This window comes from Chiloscyllium punctatum, chromosome 19 (assembly GCF_047496795.1).
Source record: "Chiloscyllium punctatum isolate Juve2018m chromosome 19, sChiPun1.3, whole genome shotgun sequence".
NCBI lineage: Eukaryota > Metazoa > Chordata > Chondrichthyes > Orectolobiformes > Hemiscylliidae > Chiloscyllium > Chiloscyllium punctatum.
The window spans coordinates 42,066,066-42,082,203 of NC_092757.1; the positions used below are offsets into that span (position 1 = coordinate 42,066,066).

Genomic DNA, 16,138 nt, shown 5'->3' on the forward strand with positions numbered 1-16,138 from the left:
CGACTCCCACAGCTACCTGGATTACACCTCTTCCCACCCTACCTCTTGCAAAAATGCCATCCCGTATTCCCAATTCCTCCGCCTCCGCCGGATCTGCTCCTAGGAGGACCACAGAACACACCAGATGGCCTCCTTCTTTAGAGACCGCAATTTCCTTTCCTACATGGTTAAAGATGCCCTCAACGCATCTTGTCCACATCCTGCACCTCCGCCCTCAGCCCCCACCCCTCCAACTGTAACAAGGAGAGAACGCCCCTGGTGCTCACCTTCCAGCATCCGCAGTCATTGTTTTTACCACCTTAATGATCTAAAGAGTCAAGAGTATGGTGCTGAAAAAGCACAGCTGGTCAGGCAGCATCTGAGGAGCAGGAGAGTTGACATTTTGGGCAAAAGCCCTTCATCCAAAGGCATTCCTGATGAAGGGCTTTTGCTCGAAATGTCAACTTTCCTGCTCCTCGGATGCTACCTGTTTTGCAATGCTTTTCCAGCACCACACTCTCAATTCTAATCTCCAGCATCTGCAGTCCTCACTTTTGCCTAATGATCCAAAGAACATAGTGGTAAAATTCAGCCTGTTTTGATTTCAAGATGTCATCTGTACCATGTGCCTCCAGTGTGCTCCTTACTAATTCGAGATAACTGGGTCTTTTCCAGATTGGCAGGATGTTACGAGTGGGATCCCACTGCAGTCTGTGCAGAGCCTTTAACCTTTTACCATTTCTATCAATGACTTAGATGATGAGTACAAAGGAATTGTAGCTAAATTTAGTAAATGACACAAAGATAGGTCGAGAAATATGTTGTGAAGAAGATGTACGGAGTTTGCAGATTTGTTTCAGTAGCAGCAGTGTGAACTATTTACAAGGTGCATTATAGAAATTCACCAAATATCCTGAAATAATACCTTCTAAACCTATGACCACTTTCATCTAGAAAGATAAGGGCAGTCAATACATGGGAATGTCACCCCTCCAAGTCCCTCACCATCTTAAATTGGAAAAGTATTGCTGTTCCTTCACTGTCGCTATGTCAAAATCCCCTGAAATTCCTTCCCTAAAGGCATTGTGGGTTAACCAACAGCAGGTGGATTGCAGCTACTGAAAACTGTCGCTCATTATCACCTTTTTAAGGGTAACTAAGACAGGCAATACATTTTGCCATCCAGTGATGCCCACATTCCCTGAACAATTTCTTTAAAAACTATATGTCGATTGAGAGAGTGAGAAACTGGCATATGGAGTATAATGTGGAAAAATGTGAAGTTGCTCAGTTTGCCAGGATAGATGAAAAAGCAGCATATTACTTAAATATTGTAGAATTCCAAGTTGCAGCATGACCTTGGCTTTCTAGTGCAGGAACCGCAGCAAGTTATAAAGAGGTACAGTGCATGTTCAAAAAGGCTAATGGATGCGATCTATTATTATTAACGGAATTTGTATGGACCAGACCAAATGTCCTCAAAACGTTTTATGGATATAATGTAGACCCTAATTTTTGTCTTTTTTAAAGGCAAGTGTGAGGCACTGTGTTCCAGATTCAATTGATCCACACCCATGCTTTAAACAAAACACACTTTATTCTTACAGCACAGTCAAAATACAAACAAAGACAATAACTGTAACTCCATTAAAATATGTAATAAAATAATATTTTATTTCACTATTTATCATCAACTTTTTCAATATAGCAGAATCCCATAAACACATCCTTGGCAATGGCAAATTCAGCCAAACAGATTTTGCTCAAGTGCTATGTTCCTTCCAGTACAGGAGAAAGGTGCACTAAAATATACAATCTCACAGCAGAGAGAGAACGCAAGCTATTTTTGCTGCAGTAGTGGTAGCGATCATTTTCAACAACTAACTCCAAAAATCCCAATTGAAAACAAAACTAAAACCCTCGTCTGTGTGAGTCTAACTCCACCACTCTTGCTTCTTTTATCTAATTTAAAAAAAACACTCAGGGAGCTCACAGCTGTTTACCCACTGTTTCTGAGACAGACATTCGAACACCACTCTGCAAGAGAACAGCATGGAGCAAATCTCTATCAGTTCACAGTCTCATCACACAAAAGGAATGCTATACTTCAGTTATTCGTGATGTTGGTGAGACCACATCTGGATTATGATGTGCAGTGTTGGTCTGCATATATAGGGAAGGGTAAAGATGTGTTGGAGATGGTTCAGAGGTATTTTGCTAGATTGATACTTGGAATTGATAGTTGACAAGTTGTATTATGAGGAGACTTTGGACAGTCTGGGCTTCTTTTCTCTGGAGTTCAGAAGATTGCGAAGTGGTTTGACTGAAGTTGATATGGTCGAAATGTCTTGACAAGTTGGTTATGGAAAGGATGCTTCCTCTTAGGGGGTTGAGTCCAGAATGAGGATACACTGTTTAAAACTCGGGGTTCCTATTTCAGATTAGATTAGATTACTTACAGTGTGGAAACAGGCCCTTCGGTCCAACAAGTCGACACCGCCCCGCCGAAGCGCAACCCACCCATACCCCTACATCTACCCCTTACCTAACACTACGGGCAATTTAGCATGGCCAATTCACCTGACCTGCACATCTTTGGACTGTGGGAGGAAACCGGAGCACCCGGAGGAAACTCACGCAGACACGGGAAGAATGTCCAAACTCCACACAGTCAGTCGCCTGAGGCTGGAATTGAACCCGGGTCTCTGGCGCTGTGAGGCAGCAGTGCTAACCACTCTGCCACCGTGCCGCCCTAAAGACAAAGATGAAATTAATATTAGGGTTCTACGATTTTCTAACTTGGAAGGGTTAGGGTCATAGAGTATTGTCGAAGGTGGATTATTGTGAGGCAGGGACATCATGTGTTATCGGTGTAGATAGGAATGTGGAAGTCAGAACATAAACAGAGTTGTGATCTTATTGAGTGGATCAGCAGACTTGAAGGGCTGAATGACCTACCTCTGCTCCTAAGGCCGAGCTCAATATGTTAGTAAATATAATATATATATTGTATATTCTATAATACAAGTTTTTTGTTCTTCTTTGAGCACTGCAATGAAGATGGCAGCAGTCTAGAAGCGTGGAACACTTAAGCATGGAACAAGATTTTAGTGCAGCCCTCAGCCATTGCTAGTTTCTGCTTGTGCTATAGTTAAAGATAAGACATCAGCTATCAGATACTCCAACGTGGTCAGCTCTGTAAGTGGTGCTGTGGACTTTCCAAGCTTCCGTCATTGCAACAAACAGATGTGGATGAATTGTTCACTTCAATCCCTGTATCTGCTCTTTGCCTTTATTCACTGTTACCCTCTGTGTGAACAGGTTCAAGGCCTACAAGATTATGTTAAGATTTGGGAAAGTAGACAGTGGAAAGCTGGTCACATGTGCTGATATTGTAAGGATTTGAAGTCACAGATATAGATTTTGAGGAAACGACATGGGGCTGTGTGAGGAAGAATGTTATTACACAGCGAGTGGCAATGACCTGAAACCCAGTTCCAAACGGAAGTGGAGATGACCAATGATCTCAAAAGACAACTGTACGAACACTTGAGGAAAATAAGGCCATGGGGGGGTGAGGATAGGGGAATGGCAGTGATGGGACGGCTCCATTTAGAATTGAATTGAATTGAATTCATTGTCACATGTACCGAGGCACAGTGAAAAGCTTTGTCTTGCGAGCAATATAGGCAGATGACGTAGTTAAATAACATAGATAAGTAAATAATAGGTAAACAGCAGCAAAAACAAAACACAGATACAGGTGAATGTTAAGAGTTTGTGAATCCATTCAGTATTCTAACAACAGTAGGGTAGAAACTGTTTTGAAACCAGCTGGTGCGTGTGATCAGGTTTCTGTATCTTCTCTCCAATGCGAGAGGTTGTGGAAAAACATTGCCAGGGTGGGATGGATCTTTGAGAATGCTGGCGGCCTTTCCTTGACAGCGGGCCTGGTAGGTGGATTCTATAGATGGGAGGTTGGCCTTTGTGACTGTCCAGGCCGAGATCTGTAACTGTCTGTAACTGTCTCCGATCTTAAATGGTACAGTTGCCTTACCAGGTAATGATACATCCAGACAGAATGCTCTCGATGGCTCACCCTATAAAAGTTGGCAAGGGTATTCGCTGTCATGCCAGATTTCCTCAGCTGTCTGAGGAAGAAGAGACGTTGTTGGGCCTTTGTAACCAGTGCATCCACATGAAGAGTCCAAGAAGGTTTGTTGTGGATGACCACTCCCAGGAGCTTGACACTCTCTACTCGTTCCACTTCTGTGCTGTTAATGTGTAAGGGGCATGAGTAACATCCTGCCGAAAATAAATAATGAGTTCCTTGGTTTTGCCAGCATTGAGAGCTCAGTTGTTCTCAGTGCACCATATTTCCCGGTCTTTCACCTCCCATCTGTAGTCTGCTTCATCGCCATCTGAGATTCAATCAACTATGGTGATGTCATCAGTGAGCTTGAAAAAGGCATTAATCTGGTTTTGGTGACGCAGTTAAGGGTATACAGTGAGTACAGTAGAGAGCTGAGTACGTCCCTGGGGGGCTCGGGTGGTGAGTGTTAGTGAGGATGAAATATTGTCCCCAATCTTCACTGATTGTAGCCTGTGGGTTGGGAAACTGAGGATCCTGGGGCAGAGAGTGGGGCTTGGTCCTACATCACTAAGTTTAGTAATCAGTCTTGAGGGGATAATAGTGTTGAAGGCTGAATTGTAGTCAATGTGTAGGATTCTTACGTAGCTGTTCTTGGTGTCAAGATGTTCTAGAGAGGAGTGAAGGGCGAGTGATATGGCATCTGATGTGGATCTGTTGGTCCGATAGGCAAATTGGAGTGGGTAATGGGAAGGCTGGCGTTGATTAATGCCATGACCAGTCTTTCAAAGAACTTCATGAATACCAAAGTTAGGGCATTTAGAATTAGCAGCAGAATTATACCCAGCGCAGTCTGTAACCTCAATGCCAATTTATTTCACAGGCTCAAATAATCTTCAGAGATGAGGGCACATTGGTATATAATCAGGAGGGAGTTATCTTGGCAGCTGTCTACATTGACTCCAGACTCTATCTCACAGCATCATCTCCAATACAAGCAAGGAAACCTGATTACCAAATATCACATGTCCCCTACTCCCTACAGCCACCCACACCCCCTCCCTCACTGATGACTTAGTACTCTACCATTCTGAACAGCACTTGGAGGAAGCACTGCATTTGGCTGGGTGCAAAATATACTCTAGGTGGGGGATTCCAGTGTCCACCCCTAAGAGTGGCTCAGCATGGCTACTAGACTGGGTCTGCGGCAGGTGGTGAGGGAGCCAACAAGAGGGAAAAACATACATCACATCATCCTTACTGATCTGCCAGCTGCAGATGCATCTGCCATGACAGTATTGGTAAAGGTGACCTCTGTCCACTCCTTGTTGAGGCAAAGACCCGCCTTCCGATTGAGAATGCCCTCTATGCGTACTATCACTGTGCTAAATAGGACAGAGTTCGAACAGATATAGCAAATCAAGTCTGGCCATCGATGAAGCTCTGTGGGCCATCAATAGCAGCAGAATTATACCCAGCGTAGTCTGTAACCTCATTACCCAGCATATCCCCCACTCAATCATTACCATCAAGCCAGAGGATCAACCCTGGTTCAGTATAGATTGCAGTAACAATTTTGACTCAGAAATGTTGTAACTGGGTAAAATCCTGCAATTCTATTCCTCACAGCACTGAGGCCTTGCCTGTCCCCTAAAAACTGGCATCAGGAAGGTGACACAACTTTGAGAATGACAATTTACAGAACCCAAGGGGGCGAGGTCACAACCCCAGTCCATTCAGAATCTCTTAATTAGCTTCCTATTTTTAACTTGTTCCTGAATATCTGATACTCTTTTTCCAGAAATATACTTCATCAGTAAAATATTTTGAACTCCATTACCTGACTATTCAACGTTGACATTTATTGAAGCACAAACATACAGGGGTTTTCTCAGGGTTTTACAGCTCCTTTATGCACTATGGCTGACTGAACTTTGTGAAATTTCCCCCTTGCATCTGTACAGTAGCTGAGCCAAGTCCTCAGCACAAAGTCCTGGACCTTGGAGTGTGCCAGTCTGCAACACTCAGTCAAGGTCAACTTGCACTGGAAGACCAACAGGTTTTGGGCCTTTCATGGATGCCTGATTCTCCTTTGATCCAAGGTTTTATCATCTTTATGATGCCTCAGAAGTAAACTGCACCTTTTAATGGAAATTGCAAAATGCACAAGGGAGAATGCTGTCAATGTGATGAAGAGGAGAAAGATTGAAAAAGAACATTCCTGATGAAGGGCTTTTGCCCGAAACGTCGATTTTCCTGCTCCTTGGGTGCTGCCTGAACTGCTGTGCTTTTCCAGCACCACTAATCCAGAATCTGGTTTCCAGCATCTGCAGTCATTGTTTTTACCTAGAACATGAGCGGGAACTTGTTTACGCAGAGAGTAGTTCCTGTATGGGATGACCTGCTAGAGAAGGAGATGGATGCAGGCATCGTTACAATGTTTAAAAGACATTTGGATAAATTCCTGAATAGGAAACATTTGGAGGGATATTGGCCAACGGCAGGCAGTTGGGACTAGTTTAGTTTGGGAACATGGTCCACATAGGTCTATATGACTCTGTGCCATTTACCAGAATTCTGAAGAAGGGTCATTGGACTGAAATGTTAACTCTGATTTCTCTCCACAGAAACTGTTGGACTTTGCTGAGTTTCTCCAGCAATTTCTGTTTTGTTTCAGATCTTCAGTATCTTTTGTTTTGTTTTTGATATTTGGGTGCTGCTTGTTGATCTGTTTTCTCCTTAACAGATATTGTATAGTTTAGCTTCATTATTCGTCCTCTTTTCGAATCCTTTAATGGGATGGTTTCCACAAGTAGTTTGGATGATCTTTATCAGTCAGCCCTGGCTTGGCTGGAGCAGCACTGCTCCCTTCCTGCACTGAGACTCTGTAAGTATGTCATACTCACAGTGCAGCTGACTATAGCTCACTGTGGGAGAATGACCTGATTATTCTATCCTTGAACAGCTGAAAGGAGGGAGGTAAAGGTGATAACAGTATTGATCAATGAGAACCTTACGGTGCTGGAGGGACAGGGTGTCGCAGAGAGTTCAAGAACACAGTTTATTTGGTTGCAGCAATTAGAGTTACTGATACATTACTGGGTATATTCTAAAGACAGCAGTTCCCTGCTGGGAAGGATGCAGAGAGACAGATTTGCAAGGAAATTACAATTAGGATGAGTTCTTGAATAATTAAAGAATAATCACACCTTATTCAAGAAACAGGTCGTCAGCTCAAAGGCTGAATTGCAATGTGACCAACCAAAGAATGGGTTTAAAAATGGGGGTAACAAAAATAAATACATGTCTATTCAGCAGGTACATTTAAGGGACAGTGTTAACAGTATCACGGGACTTAATTTGGCTACTGGAATCAAAGTGCAGCAGCCAAAACTGTGATAGTTTGGTTACATTCATGGTGAAAGGTTAGACAAATAAATCCAGAGCCTGCTGGATGACAAAAGCGAAGAGTTTAAGGTGAAGGAGGATATACAATAATGTTAAGTGGATAATACAACTAAGAACCAGGCTTAACACAGAAGTTTCAGGTGGGGAAGTGAATAAACAATTAAGGGGAGAGAAAAGAGAGTTTGAGGAGAGGTTGACAGTTAACATAAAAAGGAATCCAACTCTCCTACCGGCTCATAAATAGTAAGAGAGTGGTAAAAGGAGGAGTAGGGTGGATGAGAGACCGAAAAGGGGAGTTCTATAAAGGAGCAGGGCATGGCTGAAATACTAAAGGAGCAACTTGTATCTGTATGTACCAAAGAAGATGATGCAGCACACATCACAGTGAAAGAGAAGAATGTCAAGATGCTGGATGAGCTAAACATTGGTAAAGAGGAGGTATTCGACAGGGTGCTTGTATCTAAAGTTGATGAGTCATCAAGACTGTATGTGAAGCACCCATTGATTCTGAGTTTACGATAGCAGAGGCACTGAGCATAAATAATTCTTCAATTCTGTTTCGCTGCAGGTTGGGACCACACCCTTCTTCAAAAATGGTGTAACCATAAACCTGACAGCTACAGACCAGTCAGTTCCACTTTTATGGTGGGAAAACATTTCAAAATGATAATTTAGGACAAAATGATTAATAACTTAAGCAAATACAGGTTAATTACAAGAAATTAATAAGGCTTTGTTAAGAGCAAATTGCTTTTTAATGAATTTGCTGGTGCTTTTTGAAGAGGTAGCAGAGAGGGATGTTGATGTGGCTGATGAATTTCCGAAAGGCTTTTGATAAAGTGCCATATGACTGGCTAGTGAGCAAAGTTAAAGCTCGTGAAAGGGACAACAGAAAAGTGGATAAGAAACAATCTGATTGACAGGAAATAGACAGTGCTGGCAAACAGATTTTATTTTTCAGGCTGAAGGGAGATATCTATGTAATGGAGCTTTCGCAGGTCAGGGTTCTGAGACTTTTGCTTCACCCGATACATACTAAGGTCTTTGACCTTGGTGGAAAGAGAACAGTTTGTGGATGACACAAAACTTAGAAGCATTGTGAACTGTGGCCTGTATTGTGTAGAATTAAAAAGGGCATCGACAGCTTTGTGGACTGGGCAGACAAGTAGCAGGTAAACTTCAGTGTAGAGAAATGTGAAGTTATTCATTTTGGCAGGAAGAATAAGGAATGACAATATAAAATAAAGGTTACAACGTTAACAGCTGTGCAGGAGCAGAGACACCTGGGAGTGCACCTACATAAATACTGAGGATAGTACATTTAATACCCACTTCTTTTATCCAGCTTTCTATTATCACCACATTTCCTGTGGGATTCTGAACCTGCAACTGCTCACCACATCCCTAATTAGACGTTATTACTTTCCCTTCTACTCAAACAGCACCTAATATATAACTCTACTTGCTCTAGTGTAGTCTGCCTCTCCCTCCAATTCTCTGTTCACTTTGCTATTCCACTTTGATGTTACTACCTGGTCCCCACTTGCCTGCCAAGTTAATATAAATCCTCTTGATAGCACTGGGAGATCACTCCAAGGATATGTGCCCTTGCTTTGTTTAATGTAATGGCTCAAGTCCATATCAGTCCCATCTTTGCTAGTAAAAGTCCCAATCTTTCAGCCCTCCCTCTTTCCAGCCATACATTCATCCTCACCATCCTGCTGCAGACTTTCTATACTCACTGAACTTGGACAATCCCTAGATTAATACCTTTTGATGTCATGCTTCGTTGTATCTTTCCTCACTCACCAAAGTCTATCTGCAGGACCTCATCACCCTTTCAATCTGTCATTGGTACCACCAGCATGGACCATTACTGATGCTGTCCAGTGGCTACTCAGCGATGTATCAGTTTCTGGTAACATGGTGGGAGCACATGTCTGCAGCTGCATAATGCCTGTGGCTGCACTATCTACAGAACCTGCTTTCACTATTGCTTTCCCAATCTCCTTCCTCCCAGGGCAACATGAACCTCCCTGTACTGCTCCAGGCTGCACTCCCTAGAGAAATGATCTCACTCTTCAGCATTCAGAATGGAACACTACTTGGAGACTATCCCAAGACACTCCAGACCACCTTGCCTGTGGTCTCTGTGGTGTTTGTAACAAGGTCAGCCAGGTGGACATCATAGAATATAAGTTCCCTGTCTGGGACAGTTAATCTGGTCTGCTCAGGGAGCCCTGGCTAACAGATATGAACAGGAATGTCAGGCATTCTGTTGATGCTTAGAGCAAGCTGGATCATTGTCATTGAGTTATCATGTGTAAATGTGTGATTTGGTGATGGGATGTGGGGTGATGGGATGTGTAGTGATGGAAATGTGTGGAGTTATTTCATTCTCCACCTTGATACAGAGTGAACACTCAGTCCAGATCACTCTCAGCCTCACAGATGCTCCACAGTGACATCAGCATTGTGAATTTCTGAAACTCTGCAGTAAATGCCTTCCTGACACCACCTGTACAAGATTGTCCAGAACATGAGAAACTTGTTATGTAAAAACAAACATTCCATAAGTCTCTTTTTTGAATATTTTGCTCATTATGCAATTATCAATAATAATCAATTCAAGATCTGAAATTATTTTATTTCCTGTGCTTTTCATATACTTTCTATAACCTCTTCTGTGAGACATCCTGAACATCAATAGCAGACAATCATAGTGGGATGGCCCTTCAAAGGAGGATCCACGGGTGTATCACACAGGGGTATCCACACAGGGGTATGCATGGGTATATCACACAGGGGTATCTATGGGTGTATCACACAGGGGTATCCATGGGTGTATCACACAGGGGTATCCACACAGGGGTATGCATGGGTATATCACACAGGGGTATCCATGGGTGTATCACACAGGGGTATCCACACAGGGGTATCCATGGGTGTATCACACAGGGGTATCCACGGGTATATCACACAGGGGTATCTATGGGTGTATCACACAGGGGTATCCACGGGTGTATCACACAGGGGTATCTATGGGTGTATCACACAGGGGTATCCATGGGTGTATCACACAGGGATATCTATGGGTGTATCACACAGGGGTATCTATGGGTGTATCACACAGGGATATCTATGGGTGTATCACACAGGGGTATCCATGGGTGTATCACACAGGGATATCTATGGGTGTATCACACAGGGGTATCCACGGGTGTATCACACAGGGATATCTATGGGTGAATCACACAGGGGTTTCCATGGGTGTATCACACAAGGGTATTCATTGGTGTATCACACAGGGATATCTATGGGTGAATCACACAGGGGTATCCATAGGTGTATCACACAGGGGTATCCACGGGTGTATCACACAGGGGTATCTATGGGTGTATCACACAGGGGTATCCATGGGTGTATCACACAGGGATATCTATGGGTGTATCACACAGGGGTATCTATGGGTGTATCACACAGGGATATCTATGGGTGTATCACACAGGGGTATCCATGGGTGTATCACACAGGGGTATCCACGGGTGTATCACACAGGGGTATCTATGGGTGTATCACACAGGGGTATCCATGGGTGTATCACACAGGGATATCTATGGGTGTATCACACAGGGGTATCCATGGGTGTATCACACAGGGATATCTATGGGTGTATCACACAGGAGTATCCATGGGTGTATCACACAGGGATATCTATGGGTGTATCACACAGGGGTATCCACGGGTGTATCACACAAGGGTATTCATTGGTGTATCACACAGGGATATCTATGGGTGAATCACACAGGGGTATCCATAGGTGTATCACACAGGGGTATCCACGGGTGTATCACACAGGGGTATCCACGGGTGTATCACACAGGGATATCTATGAGTGTATCACACAGGGGTATTCACGGGTGTATCACACAGGGGTATCCATGGGTATATCACACAGGGGTATCCACAGGGTAACATACGGGGGTTCCACAGGTGTATCACACAGGGGTATCTAAGGGTGTATCACAAAGGAATATCCACAGGGTATCATACAGACAGGGTATGATCCACACGGACAGTCTGAGGGATAACACAGATGGATCCCCTAAGTGTATCACACAGGTGTATCATACCTGGATATCCTGAGAGGTATATGCAAAGGGAGTTTTCTAATCATGTGGTTTCAGTTTTTCTTTGTGGCTTGTGATCCCGGTGTCAGGATGAATTCTGGATTGGGAACTGAGAAGTGACCTCGGCTGGATAATGACCATGATCTTCTGAGAGGTAGCGAATTAAGGTGCATGTCTGGTTCCTCATCTGGTTTTGCAGAAGAGCCCAGGTTCTGGAATCAGAAAGTCCAGTCAGTACCGCCATTGGAGCAATTCACATAGTGCCTCTACTGGGTCTTATGCCTATAACCCAGCCTATTCTCCCTTCACAGGTAACAATCCAATTCCCTCTTGACCTATTTGCCAGGCACTGTATTCCAGATCCCAACTACTTGCTGTAGGGAAATCTTATTCCTCATCTTGCAATTGCTTATTTTACAATCACCTTAAGTCTATATATCCCTGGACCATCCCTTTCCAACACAATAAATCAGCCTCGAAAAGATCATTTACTGCTTCATTTGATATGTAGCAAATTACAGCTACATTTCCCACATAAAACACAAGCCATGATTTTCAAGCAAAGCTTTGAAATTGGGGATCACATGTTGGAGAGTGACTGCATATTCACAGAAACTATTTGATTGATCAGGGTTGGAGGGTTTGAGTTGAGGGAGAGGCTGAACAGGCTGGGGCTGTTCTCCCTGGAGCATTGGAGGCTGAGGGGTGACCTTATAGAGGTTTATAAAATAATGAGGGGCATGGTTAGGATAAATAGACAAAGTCTCTTTCCTGGGGTGGAGGAGTCCAGAACTGGAGGGCATAGGTTTAGGGTGAGAGGGGAAAGATATAAAAGAGACCTAAGGGGCAACTTTTTCACGCAGAGGGTGGTACGTGTATGGAATGAGCTGCCAGAGGATGTGGTGGAAGCTGGTACAATTGCAACATATAAGAGGCAGTTGGATGGGTATATGTTGAGGACAAAATGAAAAATGCAGTGGGTGACTCGCTGATAGTGGTCCGATTTCGATAAGGAATTGCACCACACAAACCTTGAGTTATTGACTGTTTGTGAGCTCACGGCGGGGGATACAAATCGACCAAGTGGTCACAAGTCACTCCGACGAGATACAGAGAGTTGCATGGTTATATAGGTTACAATCATTTAACAATTAGCAAACTGTTAATTGCAGGATAATGAGCAGGTTAGGCACTTTGCCCAGTCACTAGCTTTAGTCACGTAGTGTCTGGACAGTGTTGATTAGTAGCTGATAAGCAAGTGTTAGTATACAATAGGTTCTTGCAAAAGAGAAGAACACTCCCATGCTGGGAAAGGATTCATTTATCAAGGAACTGGACAGCTGCAAGACCAACCAGCTCACTGAGCCTGGGAAAGTACGGGCTTAGCAAGCTGACACTAAGATGAGATTCAGAATGGCATCCAGGCTTTTAATATGTGACAAAATGGCTGCTTCAAATCTAACAAATCTCCAACAATATATGAACAGGAAGAATTTAGAGGGATATGGCCCAAGTGCTGGCAAATGAGATTAATTTAAGTTATCTGGTCGGCCTGGGTAAGTTGGCCTGAGGAGTCTGTTTCCATGCTGTACGTTTCTATGACTCTATCTATTGCTGTCCTTACTTTGATTCAGTATTGATCAGTTTTAATTTCTCAACAGCTGTGTTGAACTCCCTTCGACAACTGAGCACCTCCACGTCAATCCTAACGGATCCATCCCTAGTCCCTGAACAAGCAATTGTGGCCATGAGGAATCCCAGTCGTTCTTAATGTGTGACCCAGGCTCCATCAACTTGATCATTTCTCAAATGTCCTTGTATTGTCTTTATAACATTCAGGGTTAAAGGACACTGGGTTCAACTCATCTCAGTCTTTCGCATAGTTGCTGAATGTTTTGATGAAATTGCTTTTGTAACACATGGCTGTCATAAAACAGTTTGATGCTTCGACCTAAAATACAATCCTGGAGTCAGTTTTTATTTGGGGGAAGAAGCTACTTGGACACGGTCACAGGGAATGGGGAACAATATCCCACAGATGATGCCTTCTGCAGTTGGGAGCTGAGACATTCACATCTGAAAGGGTTATTTCTCAGTATTTCTCAGCTGTTACTCCTCAGAGTTGCTACTGTTTGAGACCAATCCAGTGCCTCTGGGATATAAGGGATTCCTGGCCTGTTTTTCTGAATGTTTTTCTCATGTCTAGAGAGTGAGAACTATTTTCATTGCATTTGCTTACAGCACCATGACATGTCACTAGGGTATCTACATTACAGGAGAAGAAGAGCTCGGTTCCTACTCATCCACAAACAGAAATGGCTGGACAGATACATCCTCTGTCCTTCCACAGCGACCACAGTACACCACAGGCTGTTACTGTGAGTACAGGTTGTTACTGTGAGTACAGTCTATCACTGTGAACACAGGCTGTCACTATGAGCACTGGCTGTCTGTTTAAAGCTGGATGGCAGCTATCGGGACAGTTCCAGTGGAATGTTCAGGTCTTAGCTTGACCCTAACATAGTGCTGAGGCAGTGACTATGTGACCTGATGTATGAACACCCCGTCTCACCTGTCCCTCCCTATTACAGGGCAATGTGAATTTGTGGGGCTGCTCTCCCATCACTTTAGTGCCAGTCCAGCAGGAATCAATGTCACACCTCCAGGCAGGTTCCTACTTTGCTGGGGACCTCTTCCCCATTTTCTTTCCCATAATTTCTTCCAGGAGCTCCTAGTCCACCTTCATAAAGGCAGATAATAATATGAAAAGGCACTCTTGAGTTATTTTAAAGCATTTCGTGATCCATTGTGGCAGTTCTTTCAATTGTCCCCTATTCCTTTAAGTTCCTTTATTTCCTATCAACTTGTTCAGGAGTCAGGAGTGCTAGCAGACACCTTTGAAGCAGGTGGGAGCAGGTGAAGCAACTGGAGCCATCTGGCCCAGAGGCCTTACTCCTCAAGAGCCGTACCCTTTACGTTGTGTAAGACCAAAAGAAATTCGGAAAAGCAGGAGACCATTCAGCCTCTCAAGCCCGTTTCACGATTCAATGTGATTGTGTCTGATCTAATTTTGGTCTCAACATCACTTAACTACCTGCCCCTGTGCCCTCATAATCCCTGACCTTCCTGCCAGAGAAAAATCTAACTCAGCATTGGATATATTCAATGATTTCGCCTCCACCTTTTAATGGGGAAGAAAATTTCAGTCAGACAACACTGAGAGAGGAAATTTCTCCTCATCTCCATCTTATTTTGGAACTGTGCGCCCAGTTCTAGATTACCTGGTGAGGGGAAACATTTTCTCAACATCCACCAGTCAAGCCCCTTCAGCCTCTTACACGATTCAATAAAAGACATTTCATCTTTCATTCTTCCCAATCCCGTTGAGCACAGGGCCAACCTCCTTATCCTTAGTTCATAAGGTAATCCCTTCAGCTCAAGAATCAACAGAGTGAACCTCTCTGAACTGCTTTCAATGCAAGTCTATCCTTCCTTCAGGAAGGAGACCAAAGCTCAACATAGCACTCAAGATGTGGTCGCACCAGTGCCCTGTACGATTGTAGCAAGACTACCTTACATTTAGACTCCATCTCCTTTGCGGTAAAGACCAATTCACCTAATCACTTGCTGTACCTATATGCTGCCCCTTCCATGATTCATGTACAAGGATACCCAGATCCCTCTGTCCATTCTGAAATCTCTCTTCACTTAAATAATATTCAGCTTTATATTTTTCCTGTCAAAGTGAACCTCACATTGTCCCATGTTATAGTAGTGGAAAAGTGAATCTGAGACCACAATCAGATTATTGACGAGGGACACAGGCACAAGAGGCCTAATGGCCTACTCCTGCTCTGATAATTCAGCTGCCAAACGTTTTCCCATTTCCTTGACATGCACATATATAAAACACAGCTATAACTCATTGCAGATATGATGTATCCTCACAACTTGCTTTCCTACCTTTATGTATCAGCAGCAAATTTGCCGATAGTACAATCAGTCCCTTCTTCCATTGTTAATGTGGATCATAGATGGTTAAGGCCCAGCACTGATCCCTCTAGAAATCCAGTAGTCACAGTTTGCCAATCTGAACATGAACCAACTCTTTGTTTTCTGATATTTCGCCAGTCCTTTAACCATGATTATATGCCACACACAATACTATGATCTCTTATGCAATAACTTTGAATGTTGAGTGCCTTTTCACAATCTCAATATACTTCATCCAGTGTGTTCCCCTTGCTCTACCCCACTTTCTCAATTCTTCAAGAAATGTAATAAATTTGCAAGCATGATTTTCCTTTCAGGTGGACCATGTTGACTTTGCCTGAATGTGTTCAGATTTTCTAAATGTCCTGCTACTACATCTTTTTAATTGTATTTATCCATTGACAGACGTTAGTCTAACTTCTATACCTTCCTGATCTCTGTCACCTGCCTTTCTTGAAGAGTGGTGTTATGTTTGGGTTTTACAATCTGCTCAGATCTTTCCAGACTCTAGGGAATTTTGAAGGATTACAATCAATTG

General features: G+C 43.4%; 1 protein-coding gene across 1 annotated transcript in view; it reads left to right on the forward strand.

Annotated features, from left to right (window-relative positions):
- The window catches only part of mlxipl (MLX interacting protein like), a 253,703-nt gene extending 240,150 nt beyond the window's left edge, over positions 1 to 13,553 (forward strand). The window contains exons 16-17 of the mRNA XM_072589170.1: positions 6,827 to 6,956; positions 13,269 to 13,553. Of these exons, the coding sequence (XP_072445271.1) occupies positions 6,827 to 6,956; positions 13,269 to 13,378 (240 nt within the window). The 3' untranslated portion in view covers positions 13,379 to 13,553. The remainder of the gene's footprint in view (positions 1 to 6,826; positions 6,957 to 13,268) is intronic.
- Positions 13,554 to 16,138: the final 2,585 nt, after the last annotated feature.